Raw genomic sequence first — 26244 nt, 5'->3', positions numbered from 1 at the left:
AACCCCGCCAGGTGATAGAAGTTTCAGTGGTGGAGCATTTCGGGAACAGTGACCATAATTCTGTAAGTTTTAAGTTACTTATGGATAAGGATAAGAGTAGTCCTTGGGTGAAAGTACTAAATTAGGTGAAGGCTAACTATGACAATATCAGGCAGGAACAACAGAATAAGGATTGGGGTCTACTGTTTGAGGATAAATCTATATCTGTCCCGTGAGATTCCTTTAAAGGCCATTTGAATAAAGTTCAAGATCAACATGTTTCTTTGAAAATTGAAGATAGGGATAGCAACATTCGTGAACTATGGATGACACGAGAAGTTGTGAATTTAGTCAAAAAGAAAAAGGAGGTACACGTGAGGATAGAAAACTAAAGACAGACAGAGCAGTTAGGAGTGCTGAAAGGGCCATGAAGTGTCCTGGACAAACAGGATTAGAGAAAATCTCAACTGTTTTATCTTGATTTTGCTGGTGGGAAAACGTTTAATGATAATTCAAGACAATATTAGTAAGAATTACACCAGCAAATGCTTAAAGTGCTTTAAATGTGCTGAACATCCTAAGGCTTTTTTAAAAAAATCACTCATGGGATGTGGGCATTGCTGGCTGGGCCACTATTTATTGCCCGTTGCTAGTCATCCTTGAGAAGGTGGTGGTGTGGTACTTTCTGCTGCTGTCCATTTGGTGTAGGTAGACCTGCAGTGACATTCAAGGGGGAGTTTAAATGACACTGAAGGAATGGTGATATATTTCCAAGTCAGATGGATTGTGACTTGGAGGGGAACTTGCATGAGGTGGTGGTGGTGGAGGGAATTCTTGTATACATTGTAAATAGAATGTTTTCCATTGTGTATTTAATGAACCCCATTTTGTATCATGTACTGCCTATTTGTAACAGGGACAGTAGCTAATATACAGCTGTGCCTTGTGATTTCAGGTAATGGGGCTGACCCATGCAAGTTTCAAGCCTGCAATGAATATTCTGAATGCTTGGTGAACCACTGGACAGGAGAGTCTGAATGTGTCTGTAATGCTGGGTATACAAGTGTGGATGACTTACCCTGTCAAAGTATTTGTGATGTGGACACTGACTTCTGTCTTAATGATGGCAAATGTGATATAATTCCAGGCCAAGGAGCAATCTGTAGGTATGTTCCAGTTGACTTAGTTAAGTAAACAACCAGTTTGTATGTCATATTCAGATAACCTGAACAAGCATGGTATTTAAACTATTCTTGCATTATTTGTTTGGTACAGGATCTGAAAGTCAGACCGGCTGTTCTCTCTTTTTACATCTTCCAAAAAGTGTATTACTGCTTGTTTCTAGTTCAGATATTCAAATTTTCAGTTGTGTGAATAAATTGCTAAGTAACATTTCCATTGAATTGATAACTGTATCTACTAAGAAAATTGTTAATCTGAACTCAGAAAACTACTGTTATTCTGGCAACCCAGTAAATGCATTGTTGAAGATTTAGAACTCGAAGTTTAACTCTTCATTAGATATGGGAGTACAGCATACCCATCTCTTATTATCAGGAAGCTGTTAGTGAAATTTTAATTCAACCAGGCAATTTGTGAACATTTGATTCTGGTGAAATGAGAAAATAAGAATCAACTATTTGTACTTGCATTATTGATAATTGTTTAAAATCTCTTCACACCCAACATGGCGTTTAATGACTAAAATTATACAAATTATGAAAAAAATCAGGTTTGATAGTTCAATATTTTTAGAAAATGTCTGAACTCCAACATAGAAAGCATATTAACATCAAAACTCAGCGGAGAGATGACAAGCTCAACAATAGTCAAGTATATGTTTGATAGGAGAGAACATCAAAATTCAACACAGATGTGTTCATGGGAGATACGTAGTGATGTTGCTAAGAAATTGCCAGATGAGGCATTGAGGAAGTTAGTGCTGGTAAGGAAGCAGTGTTTCTCTTGAATTGTAACAGAATGCAGCACTTAGTGCAGCACAATTAGGCATTGTCGTGTTGCACATGATATTGTATGGTAGTTTGTGTAAAAAGAATGTAACAGCTGTACGTGCCTCCAAGTTCCATAAAAGTTGTGTTGTGGAACATCAAATGAATCTTCAAGCCACACAGCCCCCAGACAGACAGGGAAGTATTTTGCCTTCAAGGAATTATTGCAGGCAATCATAAAGGAAGAATTCTGAATTTCCATAAAAGCCCAGTGTTCTGCATTCAGAAAGAGGGTAGTGATCTCCATGGAACAGCTTTCGGGCAGCACTATGCCACATTATAGCCCTGTAAAAGAGGCAATGCAAATGATTTTGAATGCACTGAGTTCCCAGTAATTACAGGAACAGGGTCCATCAGTTAGTTGCAGATAGAAGTCTTTTGCATCTGTGCTATTTGACAGTTGATAATGTAGCCATTCACCAAGACTACTTCCTAACGAGGAAGAGCAGTTTAGAAGTATGATACAGCATTCCTACCATTTACACAAGAAAGTTCTTAACACAAAAAGGGCAAAGGTTGCAACATAATGCAAACAACAATTAAACAATTTAAGAAATTTGTTTTACTTTTTCAGAGAGGAACGTGAAATAATGCATTTTGGTTGAAGAATCTTCAGAAAGACATTACAGGTTCAATGGTACAACTTTGAGGGGAGTACAGGAGTATGTAATATCCATATTATGATAAATAAAAGTGTAGACTATAAAAGCAAAGAAGTGATGCTACGCCTCTACAGGTCATTGGTCTAACCACATTTGTGGTATTGTGTTCAGTTCTGGATACCTTATTTAAGGAAGGATATTAAAGCCCTGGAGAGAATGCAATGGACATTTACTAGAAGGTCATCAGGAATGAGAGAGTTCAGATACAAGGAAAGTTAGAGAAATTGAGTTGTTCTCCTTGGAGCAGACAAGGTTAAGATGCGATTTTGTTGAGGTGTTCAAAATGATGAAGAATTTTGTCAAGGTAAAGAAGGACGTTGTGTTTCTACCAGTTGGGATGTCAATAATTAGAGGTCACAATTTCAAGATTGTCAGCAAGAGAGCTAGGACTGAGATGAGGAGAAATGTCTTTACTCATTGAGTTATTAGGATTTGGAATGTACTGTTGAGAGAGTGGTGGAGGCAGATTCCATAGGAGGTTTCAACAGAGAGCTGGAGATGTATCTGAAAGTGATGAATTTAAGGGGCTCTGGATTTAGGGCTGGAGAATGGAACTAGCCAGGTAGCTCAGTTAGGAGCCAGTGATGGATGAAATGGCTGCCTTCTGTACTATAAAATTCCACAATTCAGTGATTCTAACATTGTCTTGTAATTTTGTTTTTCGTACTTTCTTTGCACATTGCCCAGATAATATATCCAGTGTACAAAAGCTAAACACAGATTGCAAGCTGAGATGTCCTTCCATGTTCTAAAAGGACTCTATGATGTACAAATTGGGAATACTGGAAGCAATCACAGTCACCGTGAATGAGCGCAGACCTAAACTTTCAGTCACGGCAGACAGCCTGAATCCTCACTACTGCAGCTTTATTTTGAAGTTTTCATTGGCGTGCCCACCAAATCCAGGTCGAATATTCCATAAAATTCCCAATTTTCAACTTGACTCATTTCTATGGAATTATGGAATTCTGCATGAATTCCACATTAAAAACTTGAAATGCCATTGGGCCTTTTCTTCCATTGTTGTGCTCTCACGTTTGGTGAAAACACACACTCACTTGCTGAATGGTGATGCATTTAGTGCTAGTTTTCATCTAAGATGTAGTCATTCTTGATTAATGTCTACTTTTTAAATAGAAATTGGTGATGTTGATACTCTAGATTCTGAACAAGAAAGTGACAAATTCCCAATTTTGATTATTGGTTAAGCTTTACCGAATGCCATTAAGTGGAATCATTGCATTTCCAGGTGTGATTGTAACAATAGAGTCCTTGTTATTAGCTCAGACTGTGGAAGGTCAGGAATGGATGAGTGAGGTTGAGTGAAAAAATGTCTTGTCAGTAACACTTCAACCTTTCAAAAGCAAAACCCTTCTGACTGTTTCTGGTGTTCGCGTCAAACTTCTAGCCACCAACTCCAACCCTGTCCTCGGTGACAATCTACATGTTTTATTAAAGTAAAAAGAGAAAATGCTGGAGTATTCAGCAGGGGAACAAAGTTAAAATTTCAGGTCAAAACCCTTTCATGAGAATAGTGAGAAATTAATGAGATAGAGGTAATAGGTTTTGAACAAGGTGTGGGTGGAGCAAGGATAAAAGAAAGACTTTGAATAGGCAGAGAGAGGACAGGAGAGATCGAATGTCAGAAGGTAGTCTTACATGGCCAAAGCAAATGACGATGGGGCAAGAAAAGTCAGGTGAGCCTCGTGCAGGAATGGTCCTGTTTGAAAGCAAAGTTAGGAGAAACGAAAGGAGCAAAAAAGGGCTAATAAAATTAAACACATTGGGATTGTGGACAGAAATTGTTGAACTCAATCTTGAATCTGTAAGGCCGTAAAGTACCTAATCAAAAAATTAGTATTTGAAAAATTTACTTAAGGAACAGAACCAAATTTCTAGATCCTTTTTTGCTTGACTGTCATGAAATGAAAAATAGTGCAGTGCTCTGAGTATTGTAGCTTCACAGGAAAGGATTGATGGTTACAACTCCCAAAACGCACATATCTCACGCACAAGGAATTCAACAACAGGGGTTGCAGCTGACAGGCTTGTTGAAGAACCAAGACTGAGAACAACTAAGTAAAGATATATTCTTAAAAGTCTTATTTGCATGGTCTTCTAGCTTTAGGGATAAGTTTAGTAAGAATTTATTCACAATTATGTAAGCTATGAATGCTATCTTTTATGAATGAGGGAACAGAATGGTTTTGTTGTGGCTGTTGTTAGCTTATCCTACCCAAGTAACTGAAACTGATTTTTGCCTGGTTGTCATTTAATTAGTGACGTATTTGAGTATTGCTAATTTTATAGTTTGCAGTTCCTTGAATCAATCATGATTTTTGCACTGGATAGCCCTTGTTATTAAGTGTGATATTATGTATGTGTGCAATTATACAGTTATAATTATAATTATAATACAGTTATATAGTCTTAATTATACAGTGTTGCTCAAACAATGATTGTGTATTGACAGCAATAGGACACTGTGATGCAAGATAATAAAATGTGAAGCTGGATGAACACAGCAGGCCAAGCAGCATCTCAGGAGCACAAAAGCTGACGTTTCGGGCCTAGACCCGGGTCTAGGCCCGAAACGTCAGCTTTTGTGCTCCTGAGATGCTGCTTGGCCTGCTGTGTTCATCCAGCTTCACATTTTATTATCTTGGAATCTCCAGCATCTGCAGTTCCCATTATCACTGTGATGCAAGTATGTCTTACTATATTACCTGTATTTTAGAGCTTAAAAGTGTTAAATACATGTTAAATGGAAAAAAAAACTGATTGAGAAACTGGCAATAACCCTGAAGTAAATGCAGTTCAAACAACCTTGGAGATTACACTGAATAACCTTGGTGCCATGTTGACAAAGTTAATACTTTGAAAGATAAGATCATAAACAGCAGGATTGCTTACATAACTAAAGAACTGGAAGACAACAAAATGTGAGGCTGGATGAACACAGCAGGCCAAGCAGCATCTCAGGAGCACAAAAGCTGACGTTTCGGGCCTAGACCCTTCATCAGAGAGGGGGATGGGGGGAGGGAACTGGAATAAATAGGGAGAGAGGGGGAGGCGGACCGAAGATGGAGAGTAAAGAAGATAGGTGGAGAAGGTGTAGGTGGGGAGGTAGGGAGGGGATAGGTCAGTCCAGGGAAGACGGACAGGTCAAGGAGGTGGGATGAGGTTAGTAGGTAGCTGGGGGTGCGGCTTGGGGTGGGAGGAAGGGATGGGTGAGAGGAAGAACCGGTTAGGGAGGCAGAGACAGGTTGGACTGGTTTTGGGATGCAGTGGGTGGGGGGGAAGAGCTGGGCTGGTTGTGTGGTGCAGTGGGGGGAGGGGATGAACTGGGCTGGTTTAGGGATGCAGTAGGGGAAGGGGAGATTTTGAAACTGGTGAAGTCCACATTGATACCATATGGCTGCAGGGTTCCCAGGCGGAATATGAGTTGCTCATATTCCGCCTGGGAACCCTGCAGCCATATGGTATCAATGTGGACTTCACCAGTTTCAAAATCTCCCCTTCCCCTACTGCATCCCTAAACCAGCCCAGTTCATCCCCTCCCCCCACTGCACCACACAACCAGCCCAGCTCTTCCCCCCCACCCACTGCATCCCAAAACCAGTCCAACCTGTCTCTGCCTCCCTAACCGGTTCTTCCTCTCACCCATCCCTTCCTCCCACCCCAAGCCGCACCCCCAGCTACCTACTAACCTCATCCCACCTCCTTGACCTGTCCGTCTTCCCTGGACTGACCTATCCCCTCCCTACCTCCCCACCTATACTCTCTCCACCTATCTTCTTTACTCTCCATCTTCGGTCCGCCTCCCCCTCTCTCCCTATTTATTCCAGTTCCCTCCCCCCATCCACCTCTCTGATGAAGGGTCTAGGCCCGAAACGTCAGCTTTTGTGCTCCTGAGATGCTGCTTGGCCTGCTGTGTTCATCCAGCCTCACATTTTGTTGTCTTGGAATCTCCAGCATCTGCAGTTCCCATTATCTCTAAAGAACTGGAAGCATGGGTGGCACGGTGGCTCAGTGGTTAGCACTGCAGCCTCACAGCACCAGGGACCCGAGTTCAATTCCAGCCTCGGGTAACTGTGCGGAGTTTGCACATTCTCCTCATGTCTGCGTGGGTTTCCTCTGGGTGCTCCGGTTTCTTCCCACAGTCCAAAGATGTGCAGGCTAGATGGATCGGCCATACTAAATTGCCCATAGTGTTCAGGGGTGTGTGGGTTATAGGGGGGTGGGTCTGGGTGGGATGCTGCAAGGGGTGGTGTGGACTTATTGGGCCGAAGGTCCTGTTTCCACACTGTAGGTAATCTAATCATGAAGTTGCAGTTATTCCAATAAAGGATAAAATGTTCCATAGTCTCCCAGAGTTAAGGAAAGCTTTGGAATTAAATGGTTTTTGAGTCATACAGCCATTGAGATGTACAGCATGGAAACAAACCCTTCAGTTCAACTCATCCATTCTGACCAGATATCCTAAACTAATCTAGTCCAATTTGTTAATTTACATTTTACCAGCAAACTGGCAGTGTGTGTCACATTGTGTGGAGAAAGGTCGCGCTCAGTCCAGTTCTTTGTTATAGAGTAAATTTCTGTGAAATCCTTTAGAGCATTGCCAGATGACAGGACCGGTTGAGGGAAGCAGTTAAGAGACTATCTAAGCATTGGCTCTTTAGCTTATAACTTTTAAGAGTGAAGAGGTAAACCTAGAGTCAAAACAGAATAGATCATCCTTGACCCAGCCTTTGAATGGGAGTTGGTATAAGACAAAGTTGGAAAGGGGAAAAACAACTAGAAAATTTGTTTAGCTGGAAGCTACAGAAATAAATCTGCAGTAATCCTCCATGGAAGGCAGTTAACCTGTTTATAGTTAGAGTTCTGGAAGTAATCAACTAGGTTGCAGTTTGTAAACGAGGATGTTTTCTGATTTTTAACCTCTGTGCAGGAGCCACAGGGAAGCCTGTTCCTGAGCTACTGAATCCAGAATCATGAGATCAGTACGAAATTAGAAGGTCACCACCAAAATCCCCATTAAATTATTTACCTTGGCAAACAGCTGTGGCACTGAAAAGAAAATTAATTCAGAGAGTGGTGATGTTCTTTTTGATTTGGTCCCAGGAAAATTGAATGAATCTTGAATATTTCATGACACAAAGGAAAGCTTAGGGGAAAGTAAAAATGCAATTGAATTTATAGCATATGTTTTTATCAGCTATAATATTAAGCTAATCATACTTACTTGGCTGAATACTTTCTGATATGTAATTAGCTTTGTTTTGGTTAACAAAATGTGAAATCTAATGGCATGTTTCAGTTGGTTTATTGCTGAGTGGTTTTGGATTTCTTCTTTAGGTGTAAATGGCTTCTCACATGATTGTAACAAGTAGCTCTGAAGTTCCCTCCCTAAACATCTTTACCTCTCTCCACCCCCTATAAGTTTCTTCCTGAAACCCTACCTCTTTGATTAAACTTTCATCCTAATATCACTTTATGTAGCTTAATGTGAAATTTCTTCTGTGAAGCCACGTTGGAACATTTTATTACGTTAAAGTCACTATAAGTAAAGTTGTAGTTGTTACTGACTTTGAAAATTTGAGAGAATTGGTTTAAATTCAATAAAAAATTAATTCAGTGTTGCAGGTGATTCTGTTTTGATTGTTAAGTCAGCTCTCTTAAGGCCTATTTGGCGCAGTGGTAGTGCCCCGACTCTGAGCCAGGAAGCCCAGGTTCCAGTCCTAGCTGTTCCATAGATTGGTAATAGCCTGTCTGAACAGTTAGATTAGAAAATATCTAAGTCAACTCTTACGTTGACAGGGAGGTGACCTCAGAAGCCTCAGTGATCTCACTGTATTTGATAAAGGGTCTACACCAAGATAATAACTTATTTTTCACCCTTCTAGATGTTGAATAGCCTGCTGTGTAATACAAATTATTTCTATTCTTATTTCAAACTTCTGGATTGGAAGTTTACCATCCTTTTATACTAAAACAAAGGTGGTCTACCTTGAGCTAAACTAATAATACATCTTTTTTACTGATAATAAAAGAAAAATACTGTAGATGACAGAAATCCGAAATTGAGACAGGAGGTGGTAGAATTGCTCAGCAGGTCTGGCAGCATCCATAAAGAGAAAAGCAGAGTTAATGTTTTGAGATCAATGGAGCTCTTCTTAAGAATCTCTGTCAAATCACTCTAATGTCTGATAATGGGGGAATATTATCCATCTGCAGAAAATATCACCAAATGGTAAATTGCAGTTGTAAACATGAAACAATCTTATCTCTGCCCACAAAGTTGACTGGCAGGTAGCTATAATTATTCCATAGGATTCACCAGCTGATATCACATGGGCTATAATTTTAACCTGTTCTTCTGAGTAGGCATGTGGACACCGGCCAAGACCACATGCAAAAAAGCAGAACATATTCCATCAATATCATTAGTTCTAGACTTTTGTTTTAATCAAGGATCTGCGTGAGAAAAATGGTGGATTTTCTGTCAGCTGAACCTAGAGGGAGGAGGGGTCAAGACCAGAATGTGTATTTAAGGAAGTTGGAAAGGAAAAGCCAGGGACCAGTAGACCAGTGTGCCTGACATCTGTGGTGGACAAGTTGTTGGAGGGAATCCTGAGGGACAGGATTTGCATATATTTAGAAAGGCAAGGACTGATTAAGCTTAGCCAACATGGCTTTGTGCACGGGAAATCACATCTCAATAACTTGATTGAGTTTTTTGAAGAAATAACACAGGATTGATAAGGGCAGAGTGGTAGATGTGATCTATGTGAACCTCAGCAAGGTGTTTGACAACGTTTCTCATGATAGATTGGTCAGCAAGATTAGATCACATGGAATAGAGGGAGAACGAGCTATTAGTATACAGAACTGGCTTGAAGGTAGAAGACAGAGGGTGGTGGTGGAGATAGCAAAGTGTGGAGCTGGATGAACACAGCAGGCCAAGCATCGTCTCAGGAGCACAAAAGCTGATGTTTTGGGCCTAGACCCTTCATCAGAAAAAGGGGATGGAGAGAGGATTCTGAAATAAATAGGGAGAGAGGGCGAGGTGGACTGAAGATGGATAGAGGAGAAGATAGGTGGAGAGGAGAGTATTTGTGGGGAGGTAGGGAGGGGTTAGGTCAGTCCAGGGAGGGCAGACAGGTCAAAGGGGTGGGATGAGGTTAGTAGGTACAAAATGGAGGTGCGGCTTGAGGTGGGAGGAGGGGATAGGTGAGAGGAAGAACAGGTTAGGGAGGCGGAGACGAGCTGGGCTGGTTTTGGGATGCAGTGGCGAGAGGGGCGATTTTGAAGCTTGTGAAGCCCACATTGATACCATTGGGCTGCAGGGTTCCCAAGCGGAATATGAGTTGCTGTTCCTGCAACCTTTGGGTGGCATCATTGTGGCACTGCAAGAGGCCCAGGATGGACATGTTGTCTAAGGAATGGGAGGGGAAGTTTCTGCAGTTGCAGGGGAAAGTGCCAGGTGTAATGGGGTTGGAGGGGAATGTGGAGAGGACAAGGGAGTCCCAGAGAGAGTGGTCTCTCCGAAAGGCAGGTAAGGGTGGGGAGGGAAAAATGTCTTTAGTGGTGGGGTTGGATTGCAGTTGGCAGAAGTGTCAGAGGATGATGTGTTGTATGCAGAGGTATGTGAGGACCAGGGGAATTCTCTTTTGGCGGTTATTGCGGGTGGCGGGGTGTGAGGGATGAGTTGTGGGAAATGCGGGAGACTCGGTCGAGGGCGTTCTCAACCACTGCAGGTGGGAAGTTGTGGTCCTTGAAGAATGAGGACATCTGGGATGTACGGGAGTGGAATGCCTCATCCTGGGAGCAGATGCGGCGGAGGCGAAGGAATTGGGAATAGGGGATGGAATTCTTGCAGGAAGGTGGGTGGGAGGAGGTGTATTCTAGTGGTGGTGGAGAGTTGGTTTTTAGACTGGAGGCATGTGACCAGAGGTGTACCACAAGGATCGGTACTTTTCATCATTTATATAAATGATCTGGACGTGAACATCGGAGGTATGGTTAGTAAGATCCTTGATGACACCAAAATTGGAGGTGTAGTGGATGGTGAAGAAGGCTATTTCAGAATAAAACAAGATCTTGACCAGAAGTGCCAATGGGCCAAGGAGTGGCAGATGGAGTTTAAGTTAGATAAATGTGAGGTGCTCCATTTTGGAAAGGGAAATCAGGGCAGGATTTACAAACCTAATGGTGAGGACTTGGGGAGTGTTGCTGAACAAAGGGACCTTGGAGTGCAGGTTCACAGTTCCTTGAAAGTGGAGCCCCAGATAGATAGGTCAGGGAAGGTGGCATTTAGTATGCTTGCCTTTATTGGTCAGTGCATTGAGTATGGGAGTTGGGAGGTCGTTTTGTGCCTGTTCAGGACATTTAGGCCACTTTTGGAATACTGCATGTACTTCTAGTCTCCCTGCTACAGGAGGGAAGTTGTGAAATTTGAAAGGGTTCAGAAAAGATTGACAAAGGTGTTACCAGCTTTGAAGGTTTTGAGCTATAGGGAGAGACTGAATAGACTGGGGCTATTTTCCTTGGAGCATGGAGGTTTATAGAAGTTTATAAAAGCATGAGGGGCATAGATAGGGTAAATCTACAAGGTCTTTGCCACCGGGTGGGGGGATCCAAACCTAGAGGGCATAGGTTTAAGATGAGAGGGGAGATATTTAACAGACACCTAAGGGGCAACTTTTTCTCATAGAGGGTGGTGTGCGTATGGAATGAGCTGCCAGAGGAAGTGGTGGAGGCTGGTACAATTATAACATTTCAAAGGCATCTGGATGGGTGTATAAATAGGAAGGATTTAAAAGTTTATGAGCCAAGTGCTGGCAAATGGGACTATATTTATTCAGAATAGTCGGTATGGATGAGTTGGACTGAAGAGTCTGTTTCTGTGCTGTATATCTTTATAACTTTACCAAATACTGTGAATAAACCTAAACTGAAGACTGGCCAACTCCTTCTTGGTCTTTTACCAGATACATATTTACCAGATTAACACTCACTCTCCAAAAACCAAATTCCCATTCATGAGCCTCTCTGAAAACATCCACCATTCAATACATTTAAACTGTGGGGATCATTTCTTGGCACTGGTCTCATATCAATATGTTTCCTCCTAGTGACTTGCTAGATGCGGGCAGAAAATTAACTGAGGCTTTAGAAATGTGGCCGCCAATTTAGAATGTTCTGCTGTCTGTGCTGTTAAAGGAAAAAATTCCATTTGCCTCAGCAAATGCCTTCTGGATTGCTCTTATCCAAGGAGATAAAGATTTTAGCCTACACCATGAGAATGCCTATTGTACCCGAACAATAAATTGTCAGTAGTTAAATCTGGAAGTAAGAACGTATTATTTTCTTCCTGACAGGTGTCGTGTGGGTGAGAATTGGTGGTACAGAGGAGAGCATTGTGAGGAGTATGTCTCTGAAACTCTTGTAGTGGCTATTGCCTTTGCTTCAGTGGCTGGCTTCCTTTTGGTAGCTTCTGCTGTGATTTTCTGCATAGCCAGAACTCTCCGTGCTCAGTATGCCAAAGGTGTCCCTCAAGAATCTACAGAGTGAGTAACAGAATAAAGAAATGTTTTAAAAACGAACAGAAAGAATGTTCCTTCTTACTCCTCAAAGCTTGTCCCAACAGACACCTGGCTCAAAGAAGGGCCTGGAGTTAAATATTCCTGCATCCAAGGTGGCCAGGAAAGATAGAAAATAAAGGACGTAAGGAGGTGTGGAGGTATTGATTATCAATAACATTGTAGTGCTAGAGAAAGAGGATAATCCAGAGGGGTTGAGGTCAGAGTCTGTTTGGCCACGCCATAAAGAACCTAAGAGGGTGTAACTAATTTGCCTGATGTAGTTATTGACCAATGGAAATTATGGAGATGCAGAAAATCTAGATTAATTAAAATGGTGGACTTTAATTATCTAAATTTAGACAGGGATAGTGATGGCATAAGGAACATGATGGTGTGGGTATGGGTAAGGGTGTATGTGTGCAAGTGGGGTTGAGGGAATAGCAAGAGTTCCAATCCCACAGAAAAATTTGATTTCAATTTAAAAGATATCTGGAATTAAGAATCCATGAAACCATGGTCAATTGTTGGCAAAACCATCTTGCTCACTAATGTCCTTCAGGGAAGGAAATCTGTCATCCTCACTGCTACGCCTTTAGATTCTCTGGCAACAATGTTTCAGCAGCCAAAGTACTTCTAATTATTCACTTCATTTACCTAGCTTCCCAGGCAATGGATAGTAGTTATTTTTATTTTATACCATCACTGAAAATGGCACAAAGGGAAATGCCCATTTGGAGATCCTGTGCAGACATGATGGGCCGAGTGGCCTCTATCTGGGCTGTAACAATTCTGTGGTTCTGTAAATATCTTGCAGCTGGCTATTTACCCTAGTTTGGGACTGGCTACCATCTCCCTCATGCCACTGACCAGACCTGCCAGCGCAGAATCTGAACTATTTCTCACAATCAGTGAGCTGCCAGCAGAGAGCCTGCTGAGGACCCACTTGGTGTATATAGAAAATCACTCCCTAGTTTATTCTTGAGAAGCAGGTTATCTGGTTTAACTGGTTCATACTCAAAGTAAGCCCTCTGCAACCTTCCTGATAGAACATTACAGCACAGTACAGGCCCTTTGGCCCTCGATATTGTGCCGACCTGTCATACCGATCTCAAGCCCATCTAACCTACACTATTCCATGTACGTCCATATGCTTATCCAATGACGACTTAAATGTACCTAAAGTTGGCGAATCTACTACCGTTGCAGGCAAAGCGTTCCATTCCCTTACCACTCTCTGAGGAAAGAAACTACCTCTGACATCTGTCCTATATCTTTCACCCCTCAATTTAAAGCCATGCCGCCTCGTGCTCGCCGTCACCATCCTAGGAAAAAGGCTCTCCCTATCCACCCTATCTAACCCTCTGATTATTTTATATGTCTCAAGTAAGTCACCTTTCAACCTTCTCTCGAATGAAAACAGCCTCAAGTCCCGCAGCCTTTCCTCGTAAGACCTTCCCTCCATACCAGGCAACATCCTAGTAAATCTCCTCTGCACCCTTTCCAAAGCTTCCACATCCTTCTTATAATGCGGTGACCAGAACTGTACACAATACTCCAAGTGCGGCCGCACCAGAGTTTTGTACAGCTTCACCATAACCTCTTGGTTCCGGAACTCGATCCCTCTATTAATAAAAGCTAAAACACTGTATGCTTTCTTAACAGCCCTGTTAACATGGGTGGCAACTTTCAAGGATCTGTGTACATGGACACAGAGATCTCTCTGCTCATCTACACTACTAAGAATCTTATCATTAGCCCTGTACTTTGCCTTCTGGTTACTTCTACCAAAGTGCATCACCTCACACTTGTCTGCATTAAACTCCATTTGCCACCTCTCAGCCCAGCTCTGCAGCTTATCTATGTCTCTCTGCAACCTACAGCATCCTTCGTCACTATCCACAACTCCACCGACCTTAGTGTCATCTGCAAATTTACTAACCCATCCTTCTACGCCCTCATCCAGGTCATTTATAAAAATGACAAACAGCAGTGGACCTGACACCGACCCTTGCGGTACACCACTAGTAACTGTTCTCCAGGATGAACATTTCCCATCAACTACCACCCTTTGTCTTCTTTCAGCAAGCCAATTTCTGATCCAAACTGCTATATCTCCCACAATTCCATTCCTCCGCATTTTGTACAATAGCCTACTGTGGGGAACCTTATCGAACGCCTTGCTGAAATCCATATACACCACATCAACCGGTTTACTCTCATCTACCTGTTTGGTCACCTTCTCAAAGAACTCAATAAGGTTTGTGAGGCACGACCTTCCCTTCACAAAACCGTGCTGACTATCCCTAATCAATTTATTCTTTTCTAGACGATTATAAATCCTATCCCTTATAACCTTTTCCAACACTTTACCAACAACTGAGGTAAGGCTCACTGGTCTATAATTACCAGGGTTGTCTCTACTCCCCTTCTTGAACAGGGGAACCACATGCGCTATCCTCCAGTCGTCTGGCACTATTCCTGTAGACAATGACGAGTTAAAGATCAATGCCAAAGGCTCGGCAATCTCCTCCCTGGCTTCCCAGAGGATCCGAGGATAAATCCCATCCGGCCCAGGGAACTTATCTATCTTCACCCTCTGAAGGATTTCTAATACCTCTTCCTGGTGAACCTCAATCCCACCTAGTCTAGTCTACCTACTAACCTCATCCCACCTCCTTGACCTGTCCGTCTTCCCTGGACTAACCTATCCCCTCCCTACCTCCCCACCTACACTCTCTCCACCTATCTTCTTTACTCTCCATCTTCGGTCTGTCTCCCCCTCTCTCCCTATTTATTCCAGTCCCCTCCCCCCATCCCCCTCTCTGATGAAGGGTCTAGGCCCGAAACGTCAGCTTTTGTGCTCCTGAGATGCTGCTTGGCCTGCTGTGTTCATCCAGCCTCACATTTTATTATCTTGGAATCTCCAGCATCTGCAGTTCCCATTATCTCTAGTCTAGTAGCCTGTATCTCAGTATTCTCCTGGACAACATTGTCATTTTCTAGAGTGAATACTGTTGAAAAATATTCATTTAGCGCTTCCCCTATCTCATCTGACTCCACACACAACTTACCACTACTATCCTTGATTGGGCCTAATCTTACTTTCGTCATTCTTTTATTCCTTAAATACCTATAGAAAGCCTTAGGGTTCACCCTGATCCTATCCACCAACAACTTCTCTTGTCTCCTCCTGGCTCTTCTGAGCTCTCTCTTTAGGTCTTTCCTGGCTACCTCGTAGCCCTCAAGTACCCTGACTGAGCCTTCACATCTCATCCTAACATAAGCCTTCTTCTTGCTCTTGACCAGAGATTCCACCTCCTTCGTAAACCACGGCTCCCACACTCTACAGCTTCCTTCCTGCCTGACAGGTACATACTTATCTAGGACACACAGGAGCTTTTCCTTGAATAAGCTCCACATTTCTAATGTGCCCATCCCCTGCAGTTTCCTTCCCCATCCTCTGCTCCCTAAATCTTGCCTAATCTCATCGTAATTTCCTTTCCTCCAGCTATAACTCTTGCCCAGTGGTATACACCTATCCCTTTCCATCACTAAAGTAAACATAACAGAATTGTGATCGCTATCACCAAAGTGTTCACCTACTTCCAAATCTAACACCTGGCCAGGCTCATTACCCAGTACCAAATCTAATGTGGCTTCGCCCCTTGTTGGCCTATCTCCATACTGTGTCAGGAAGCCCTCCTGCACATACTGGACAAAAACTGACCCATCTATAGTACTCAAACTATAGTGTTCCCAGTCAATATTTGGAAAGTTGAAGTCCCCCATGACAACTACCCTGTCTCTCTCACTCCTATCAAGAATCATCTTTGCTATCCTTTCCTCTACATCTCTGGAACTATTCGGAGGCCTATAGAAAACTCCCAATAGGGTGACCTCTCCTTTCCTGTTTCTAACCTCAGCCCATACTACCTCAGGGTTGACGATTCCCCAAACATCCTTTCTGCAACCGTAATACTGTCCTTGACCAACAATGCCATACCTCCGCCCCTTTTACCATCTTCTCTGTTCTTACTGAAACATCTAAATCCCGGAACCTGCAACAACCATTCGTGTCCCTGCTCTATCCATATCTCCGAAATGGCCACAACATCGAAGTCCCAGGTGCTACCCCATGCTGCAAGTTCACCCACCTTATTCCGGACGCTCCTGGCATTGAAGTAGACACACTTCAAACCAACTTCTTGCTTGCCGGTGCCATCTTGCTTCTCTGAGACTTTATTTCGGACCACCCTACTCTCAACCTTTTCTATAGTTGAACTACAATTTTGGTGCCCATCCCCCTGCTGAATTAGTTTAAACCCACCCAAATAGCCTTAGCAAATTCCTCCCCCCCGCAAGATATCGGTACCCCTCTGGTTCAGGTGAAGACCATCTTGCTTGTAGAGGTCCCACCTACCCCAGAAAGAGCCCCAATTATCCAAGAATCCAAAACCCTCCCTCCTGCACCATCCCTGTAGCCACGTGTTCAACTCCTCTCTCTCCCTATTCCTCACCTCACTAGCACGTGGCACGGGCAACAAACCAGAGACAACAACTCTGTTTGTCCTAGCTCTCAGCTTCCATCCTAGCTCCCTGAATTTCTGCCTTAAATCCCCATCTCTCTTCCTACCTATGTCGTTGGTGCCAATATGGACCATGACTTGGGGCTGCTCCCCCTCCTCCTTAACGATCCCAAAAACACAATCAGAGACATCATGCACCCTGGCACCTGGGAGGCAACACACCAACCGTGAGTCTTTCTCGTCCCCACGGAACCTCCTATCTGTCCCCCTAACTATGGAGTCCCCAATGACAAATGCTCTGCTCCTCTTCCCCCTTCCCTTCTGAGCAGCAGGGACAGACTCTGTGCCAGAGACCTGTGCCCCACTGCTTTCCTCTGGTAAGTCGTCCCCCCCAACAGTATCCAAAACGGTATACTTATTGTTGAGGGGAATGGCCACAGGGGATCCCTGCACTGCCTACCGGTTCCCTTTCCGTCCCCTGACTGTAACCCATCTGCCTTTTTCCTGTACTTGAGGAGTGACTATCTCCCTGTAACTCCTCTCAATCACCCCCTCTGCCTCCCAAATGATCCGAAGTTCATCTAGCTCCAGCTCCAGTTCCCTAACACGGTTTTCAAGGAGCTGGAGTTGGGTGCACTTCCCGCCGATGTAGTCAGCAGGGACACTTTTATGTTAACTTTTTAAACTAACCTTCCAATCCCTTCTATTGCCTCATATAGTTATCTAACTTCCGGTTAAATGCATCTGAGTTATTCATGTTAGCTGCTTCTTGTGGCATCTAGTTCCACATTTTAATTACTGTTTGGATAATAAAATGCTTTCCTGAATTCCCTGTTTATTTGTGTTGTATACGTACAGATAGTAGTTTTAGTTTCCACCTTTCTCCATCAAGTAACGTCATAGAGTTATGCAGCACAGAAGCAGACCCTTCAGTCAAACACATCTGTACAGACCAGATACTCTAAACTGATCTCGTCCCTTTGGCAGCATTTGGCCCGTATCCCTCCAAACCCTTCCTTTTCATGTAGCTGTCCAGATACCTTTTAAAAGTTGTGATTGTACCAGACTCTACCACTTCCTCATTCCTTACATCCTTCACCTTCTGCAGGAAAAATTATCCCTTTGCTCCCTTTTAGGTCTTTTACCTCTCAGCTTACTCTTCTAGTTTCAGACTCTCCTGCCTGGAAAAAGACCTTGATTATTCACCCTATTCATGCCCTGCGTGATTTTATAAATCTCTATAAGGTCATCCCTCAGCCTCCGATGCTCCAGGGAAAATATCCTAGTCTATTCAGCCTGTCTCTATAGCTCAAACCCTCCAGCCCTGGTAACACCCTTGCAAAGTGTGGAGCTGGATGAACACATCCGGCCAAGCAGCATCTTAGGAGCATCAAAGCTGACGTTTCGGGCCGAGACACTTCATAGGCCCGAAACATCAGCTTTTGTTCTCCTAAGATGCTGCTTGACCTGCTGGGTTCATCCAGCTCCACAGTTTGTTATTTCGGATGCGCCAGTATCTGCAGTTCCCATTATCTCTAACACCCTTGCAAATCTTTTGTGAATACTATCATTTTTACAACATCTTTCCTATAGCAGGAAAGATGGAAATATTTTCTCTACCTTTACCTTCTGAAACTATTTCATAATCTTAAATGCCTGCATCAGGCCACCCTTTAGTCTTATCATTTCTCAAGAAAAGAGTCCAGCTTGTTCATTTCTTATGACAGAATTTTACAGCTTTATTTTCTTTGTGGTTTATTTCTAGTGTGCTAACATGAATAATATTTTGTTGAATGTTCTCTAATATGGCCTAAATGTATTTCTTGTCTTTTGTTTCTTAACAAAAATGTTTAGCATGCAAAATGTATTTGTACTCTTAAGTATGACTTATATTGTTAATGATTCCTGTGCCTTATCTAGAATATTGACAAAAGCATGCTCTAATCCTTCCCTAGACAAAGTAATAGCCTGGAATCAGTGGAAAATGGGACAAAATATAATCCTATGTATGAAAGCGATGCCACAACTAGCTACAGTCACTACAATAAACGTTATCCACAGCTAGCCTCATACAGATCAGGCAGTGCAGAGGCATCTGCCAACTTCAGCAGTGATGAGATCCGACACATCTATGAGCACAGTGAACTTAGCAAAGAGGTAGGTTTGCTGTAGGATGTGGGAAATTGGGAACCATCTGTTGTTTAACAGTTGCATGTTTCACATTTCAGTCACTGCAGACTTTAGTCCTGAGACTTCAAAAGGACAAAAGAGAAGTATGGCACAGGAGCAGGCCCTTCGGCTCTCCAAGCCTGTTCCAATCATCATGCCCTGACTAAAGTGCCAAAACAAACCTTCTGCCCTTATTCGGTCCGTATCCCTCTGTTCCTTCCCTATTCAAGTAACCATCCAGATGCCTGTTAAACGTGCCTGCTTCATTTTATGTCAGCTGCTGCATTAGCTCCCTTTTGGAGCAACACCTTGGAGAAAGCATCGTGGGGGACCATACTGCTCGTGTCTTAGAAGGTGTTGATGACCAGCTGACAAACCTCGCCACCCCCCCCCACCCCGAGCCACAACTCACTGTGGTGGAATAAATTTGTGCAGAAGGGGTGGGAGTTGAGGTTTCTAACCTTTGGAGCAACTGGCCATTCGTCTTTTAGCCAATCTGAATGATCTCCGGCACTAACAGAGACTGCCAGGATCGCAAGCTTTCCCAGCAAGAAGGCCCTAACGGATCTTAGGCCCATGTAATTGGACTCATTCATCAAGAACAGTTCTAGCAACCTTGGAAGTTCGGCAAGGTTGGTGAAGGAGTGTTTTAAACTCCATGCAGAAGGAGTTGAATTGGAGGAAGATTCCATATTCTGAGAGGGTACTCTGCTGTTCAGTAGTCACACTTCCCCTTTAAAAACTGCAAACCTCAACCCCCTGATCCCCCCACCGCCTGCCTGCCCATGCCAACTGCCTAATAGCATGGACAGAGTATTATTGGGGTCAAATGAGCTGCTAGCAAGCCGAATTGATCCTTAATGATTTATTTTCATATGGCATGCAGGCTGCTAATTTTAGTGCCTAACAAACCCCACTATTATGGGATCAGCTAAGAGATGGGTGGGGAGGTGGAGGGCTGAGCACCCATCCTATTTTATGTGAACCACACCAATAGTATGCTCTGGTGAGGGTATGTTCATTCCCCTTGGTAGTGAATGCTTATCGTCATTTGCAATCCTTTCGTGTTTTGCTTCTACCAATCCTTATAATCCCCGGGCCATCAATTCTCCAAGACAGCAGCACTGCTTCAACCTTGACTTCCTGGGCCATCCCAGATTTAATCTGTCTTAAATAACCATGCCTTCAACTTGGGCTTTTACTACAATATTGTAATTGTGTAGAGAGTGCAATGAGTGATAACTAAACAATGGAATGCCACTTTCTGCAGTTAAGATATAAGTTATCTACAAAAAGTAACAGTGTTTACTCAACTGTTTTTTTTAGCCACTTCTAGCTTAGTTGGCTGGATGGCTGGTTTGCAATGTAGAATAAAGCCAACAGAATGGGTTCAGTTCCAGTACAGGATGAGGTTCCCGCACAGAACTCTCTCTTTGCCTAAGACATGGTGATCCTCAGGTTAAACCATCACTGCTTGTCTCCCTCTAATAAGAGAGCAGCCTTGGTACAAGAGATAGTAGGAACTGCCGATGCTGGAGAATCTGAGATAACAAGATGTAGAGCTGGATGAACACAGCAGGCCAAGCAGCACCGGAGGAGCAGAAGTTTCTGAAGAAGGGTCTCGGCCCGAAACATTCCTCTGGTGCTGCTTGGCCTGCTGTGTTCATCCAGCTCTGTACCTTGTCGTCTTACCCTTGGTACAACTTTGGCAACGTTTCCCTTACAGTAAAACTTTAAAACTCAAATATTGCTGAGACTTTCTTTCATGTTTTATTTTCTATCTAAAACTTATCAGTCTTTACAAAGATCATAACAGGCAATAATCAAGTTTCAATAGATTGGATGAGAATATTTTTATTCATATATATTATGAATCCCCAATTTAGGTAATTTAATTCTAAACTTGTTGAATCACAGATTTATTTGCTTTTTTTGATATCTTTGTCTGTAGACCATAATAATGTTAAAGAAATGTGAGGGGTTTTTTTTGCAAGTTTCAATAATTTAACTGTAATCCTTTATCTATTTTGTAAAACATTATACAGCTGCTTTAGGATCTATTATTTTACAAATAATAGGCCAGTGTAAGCTATAGATTTTGAATATCATTTTATATATTTGAGTTCTTCTACAAAATAGAGAGCGGAAAAAATTAGGTAATGTTTTATTTTTCTGTATTCAGGTTAGATTACATTTTTTCAGGCTTTACTCAATGTTTTTCGTAGTCAATTAGTTACAATTGGATGTCAAGTAAATATTATATAATTTTGACGCTTATTCTTTCTGGAATCAACCAGTCTTTCAGAATTTATTTTAATCATGAAAATGAAAATACAGCCAAAAGTATGATAAATAAAACAATCCAAAAGCTCCTCTAATATGTGTGCCCATTTATAGCAGTGCATTGGGAGATGATTACATAATTGATTACGTAACTGTATTTTTGGTGTTATTTCAGGAAATTCAAGATAGACTACGGATAATAGATCTCTACGCTAAAGATCGGCAGTTCGCAGACTTTATGCGACAACATCAGATGTAAGTCATGTAGATGTTGACTATGCTCCAATAATCTGAAGGAGATAGCTGAGGAGTCTGTAGATTCATTAGAGGTGATCTTCCAGAAATCACTGGAGTCCAATGAAGGTCCCAGAGGTCTGGAAAATGTCTAATGTAATGCCACTGTTTAAGAAGGGAGAGAGGCAGAAGAATGGAGGTTGTAGATCAATTAGCCTGACCTCGGTCATTGGTAAGATTTTACAGTCCGTCATTTAGGATGAGATTATGGTGTACTCGGAAATGCATGCTAAAATAGGACTGAGTCAGCATGGCTTCATCAAGAGCAGGCCATGCCTCACAAATCTGTTGAATTCTCTTTAAGAAGATAATGAGCAAGTTAGATAACGGACAGACATTGGACGTGATCTATTTGGATATCCAGAAGGCCTTTGACAAGTTATAACGCAGGAGGCAGCTAAATAAAATATGAACCTATAGCATTAAGGGCATGGAACTAGCATGAATAGGGGATTGGCTGACTGGCAGAAGGCAGAACGTGGGAATAAGGGGGTCTTTTCAGGATGGTAGCCTCTGATTAATGGAGTTCTGCAGGGGTCAGTGCTGGGACTACTACTATTCACATTGTACATTAACGATCTGGAGGAAGGAACTGACAGCATTGTTATTAAGTTTACAGACAACACAAAAATATGTGGAGAGACAGGTAATGTTGAGGAAGCATGCAAACTAAAGAAGGATTTGGACAAGCTAGGAGAGTGGGTGAAGAAGCGGCAGATAGAGTACAATGTGGGAAAATGTGAGGTTACGCACTTTCATAAGAGGAGGCGCACACCATCTTATGTAATGTGAAAGTTCGTAAGGTTATTGTTAAACAATAATTAAATCTTATGAAATTTAATTTCCAAGAAAAACAGTAGCATTGTTCAAGATAAAAACATTATATATTAATTTTTGAATGGTGGCAGATTACTCTAATATTTTGGAAAAAATCCAATTGATTGTGAGTTGTGCATGAATAGCCAGCATGGCTAAACAACTGTACCACATAACTCTTTCTTGTTTGATTGACACTTCTGTTTCATTCTTTCTTTGCTAGAGGTAGAGATAATACCAAAACAAATCCTACAAATTAATATTTCAGAAGAAGTAGAAGACAACCCTAAAATGGTAAGAATTCCAGTTTTTATTAAGATAAATATTTTGTTAATATAGTTGTGCTGACATGTCCCATGGAAAATAATGCCCAGATTTTTGTCCATGAGCCACATATGTAGCGTTGGAAGAAATCCTGCCTTGGCAAAGCCAAAACTTGTGACCAAAAGATCAGATTTACGGTCTGGTGGTGGGGGTGAGATTATACTGGAACTTGGACTCAATAACTCTCTAATGAAGATGGAGGTGGACTGAGTAGAAGGGCTGCCTTATCGCACCAGCACATTGATTCAGAAAATATAGCAGAAAACTTCCCTCCAGCCCTCACCCTTCACACTTGCTCATTCACAACACCTCACTTTCAATTCCCTATCCATGCAGTTCCATGCTACACCATGCCCTGTGCACCCTCCATGACAATTTAAATCCCTATAGCTATCACCATGGCCCTTTGGACTCTCCATGCCAACCTGCACACCTCTTCTGACACTCATGGCCCTTTATTTCCCCATGCCAACCTATTTCCATTTACCTATCCCTGTGCTTTCTATAATAATTTGTGTACTTATGCCAAGTTAGTGCCAACTCATGCCAACATGTGCATCCTCACTCACCACCCATTAACCTAACATGCCAATGCACCTAGTATTTTGGCGACCCTATGCTCAAGTCATATCCATCTTTAATTCTCCACCCCTGCTATCATAAATCCAGCTTCTGTTTAGTCTTTTTACAACTCATGGAGCTGTCTCAATACCGCTGCTGGTTAGACACCCATCCGAACTTTCAGTTGAGGGACAGATCATGGGTGCAGCATTCCATAAAATCCAAATGTGTGATGACATCTCAGAAGTACTTAATTAGCTGCATACACTTTGGAACATTTTGAAATTGAAGAAAATACTGCACGAATCTAAGTCTTTCCTTTCGACTTCACCACGCCTGCCTGCTCACAATGTGGACTTGTTAGAAGTACTTCTCTGTCAGCCAATATTAGCACAGAATTAGAGTTCACTTCTCAATCTGTTCCACAAAAGATTTGTTGTGAAGAGGACTTAAGTATCCCACAAAGGGATACAGATAGGTTAAGTGTCTGGGCAAAGATCTGGCAAATAGAGTACAATGCGGAAAGAATAAAAGGGAAACCTATTATCTGAATGATAAGAGGTTGCAGAACTCTGAGATATGGACAGATCTGGGTGTCTTAGTGCATGAATCTCAGAATGTTAGTCTGTTCGTACAGCAAATAATCAGGGAAGTTAATGGAATGTTATGGCTTATTGTGAAAGGAATTGAATGCAAGGATTAGAAGGTTGTGCTTCAGTCATAGATGGCATTGTTGAGACCACATCTGGAGTACTGTGTACAGATGTGATCACCGTATGTATGGAAAGGTTTTAACATGTTGGAAGCAGTTCAGAGAAGGTTCACTGGACTAATAACCTGTAATGAGTGATTGCCCTATGAGGAAAGGCAGGCAGGATGGGTCTGCATCCTAAAAGAGTCTAGAAGAGTCAAGGTGACTTAATTGAAACATATAAGATTCCTGAGAGGACTTGGCTGTGTGGATGTGGAAAGGATGTTTCTTCTTGTAGGATAATCCAATACTAGAGGAAGTAATTTTAAAAATAAGGTGGCACAGAGGTGAGGAAACTCTTTTTCTCTCTCAAAGGGCTGTGCGTCTTTGGAATTTCCTTCTTCAAAAGGCAGTGGATGCAGAATATTTAAATATTTTTAAGGAGGAATTAGATAGATTCTGAGTGCCAAGGAGCAGGTGGGGTTGGAGGGAATATTGTTTGTGGTTGAAACATTACTGGTGGTTTGTAGAATTGTAGAGTTGAGGTTAAAATCAGATCAGTAGTGGTTTTGTTGAATGGCAGGGCAGCCTCGACGGGCCGAATGAGGAAAGACTCAAGGGACTCTTGTCACTTGTTTGTAAGTTTTGCACTAATTCAGCACTTTGGTATCTAAATCCAATCTATAACATTTTGGGTTGTGAAAGTGTCAGTTGCTCGGTTTTTCTCTGAAGTATTCACAGAAGAACCTATTCTGGCAACACAGTACTTGATTAAATTGCATTTCATTGTTGGCAAAGTGACAGCTGTGTCTTTTTCTTACAGGTTGTTTAATTCTTCTATCAATCGTACCATTAACAAGCGAGAGACAAACATGAGCGTTCGGGCACTTAGGTGTCCATTCTTACTATGGTAACAGGAATAACAGTGAAGCTTTGAATCAATTTGTCATGCAGTTCTGTCATTTTATTAACTTTCCAAATTAATCAAGTGGTGCAACAGAAATGTATTACATTTTCATCAGCTGCATGGGAAATGGAGGCTGAATGTAAGGAAATAATCATTTTACTGATATTTAGAGGCAACAGGATTCCATGTGTGGTTTAGGTATTCAAGTTGCGGGGCGGGAAGAATTTGTAAAGTATTAAATTAAGTAGACTTGAAACAAGATTCTGAATGGTTAGGCTGAACTGTAGGAACAGTAATTCTAGTTTTACTCATTGGACAGTGGTCAGAAATGGGAACCTCCTTGACCACTCCAGAGCTTAGGGCCATGAAAGCTAACTCCACCCTGAGACCAGTTAACTTGATTTAAAGTGTGATCAACCCTAGGATCTTTTGGGCTTGACAATGTCAAAGTCTGAGGTTTAGAGGGATAATCAAATTTGAAGTCCTTCCATTAACAATGAGCATGCCATTTTGGATACTTTTTTTTATTGTGTTGAGCAGCAGGAAAAGTACTTCTAAATTTGAGAAAATATGAAGTTTCAGAAAGTTACTGTATGTAATAGAATTTTCTTTCACTCCTGTAGTTTTAGTACTGATCTAAGTTTAATAACCAATAACTATGTAAGATGCTTTATACATTTTGATAATGTAACTTAATATCTGTGGCTATTATATGTAGTTATAAAGTACTTGCATTGTATGACATTTATAATTCATTTTGTGCACACATCTTGAATATACACTATTCTAACTGTTTATTTTTTAATAAAAGTTAATCATGGGCAAACTAGGATAAACACTTGTAGCGATTTACTGCCTTGCTTTTTAAAGTCAAGGTGAGAAGCCGTACAGACAACATCATCAGGGTTAGTCTCTTGAGCTAGACTGGAAGTTTTACATTGAAGGTTTCTCCCCCCCTCCATGCTTGAAAGTGTCAAGAAAACTGCTACAAATTAATCCAGTTTTGATGTATGTGTGCAGCTGCTCGGAGTATTAATTCACAAGCACTTGAATGCATACACTTAAATAGAGGAGCAGCAGAAGATTGAATTGATGCAACGTAATATAGTTTACTAAATTACTCGAATAGAAATCATTTGCTTGCATTACAATTAGTGTTAGCTTGATGTTAAATCTTACTTATGTGACTTAGTGGATAATTTACATATTATAGATAACAATAGAAAATATCATGCTACATAATTTTACTTGATTGGACAGAAAAAAGATGAGATTTATATATAATATATCTTCCTAAGAAATTTATTCTTTCTAAATGTTTACTTTTGCATCTATTAAATTGATTACAGCCAGTCAGCACCAAGACAAGTCATTGCACACTACATAACTTATATAAAGTTAAATAATTTTTACAGTTTTAAATGCTTTTTAAAATG

At 41.8% G+C, this 26244-nt stretch overlaps 1 protein-coding gene across 5 annotated transcripts in view; it reads left to right on the top strand.

The window, feature by feature from the left end:
- impg2a (interphotoreceptor matrix proteoglycan 2a) overlaps nucleotides 1-25645 on the top strand; it is a 93802-nt gene extending 68157 nt beyond the window's left edge. For 4 of the 5 annotated variants that reach the window (XM_048541312.2, XM_048541309.2, XM_048541311.2 and 1 more), the window contains exons 16-21: nucleotides 935-1145; nucleotides 12034-12222; nucleotides 18719-18920; nucleotides 21391-21470; nucleotides 22549-22619; nucleotides 24725-25645. In XM_048541312.2, the coding sequence (XP_048397269.2) occupies nucleotides 935-1145; nucleotides 12034-12222; nucleotides 18719-18920; nucleotides 21391-21470; nucleotides 22549-22585 (719 nt within the window). In that variant the 3' untranslated portion in view covers nucleotides 22586-22619; nucleotides 24725-25645. Of the gene's footprint in view, nucleotides 1-934; nucleotides 1146-12033; nucleotides 12223-18718; nucleotides 18921-21390; nucleotides 21471-22548; nucleotides 22620-24724 lie in introns of those variants that run through there. The other variant, XM_048541315.2, reaches the window with a different exon arrangement.
- Nucleotides 25646-26244: the final 599 nt, after the last annotated feature.

The sequence above is a fragment of the Stegostoma tigrinum genome, chromosome 12 (assembly GCF_030684315.1).
Source record: "Stegostoma tigrinum isolate sSteTig4 chromosome 12, sSteTig4.hap1, whole genome shotgun sequence".
Taxonomy (NCBI): Eukaryota; Metazoa; Chordata; class Chondrichthyes; order Orectolobiformes; family Stegostomatidae; genus Stegostoma; species Stegostoma tigrinum.
Note: the sequence above shows the minus strand (reverse complement) of the source record. Positions and strands in the feature narration are given on the sequence as shown.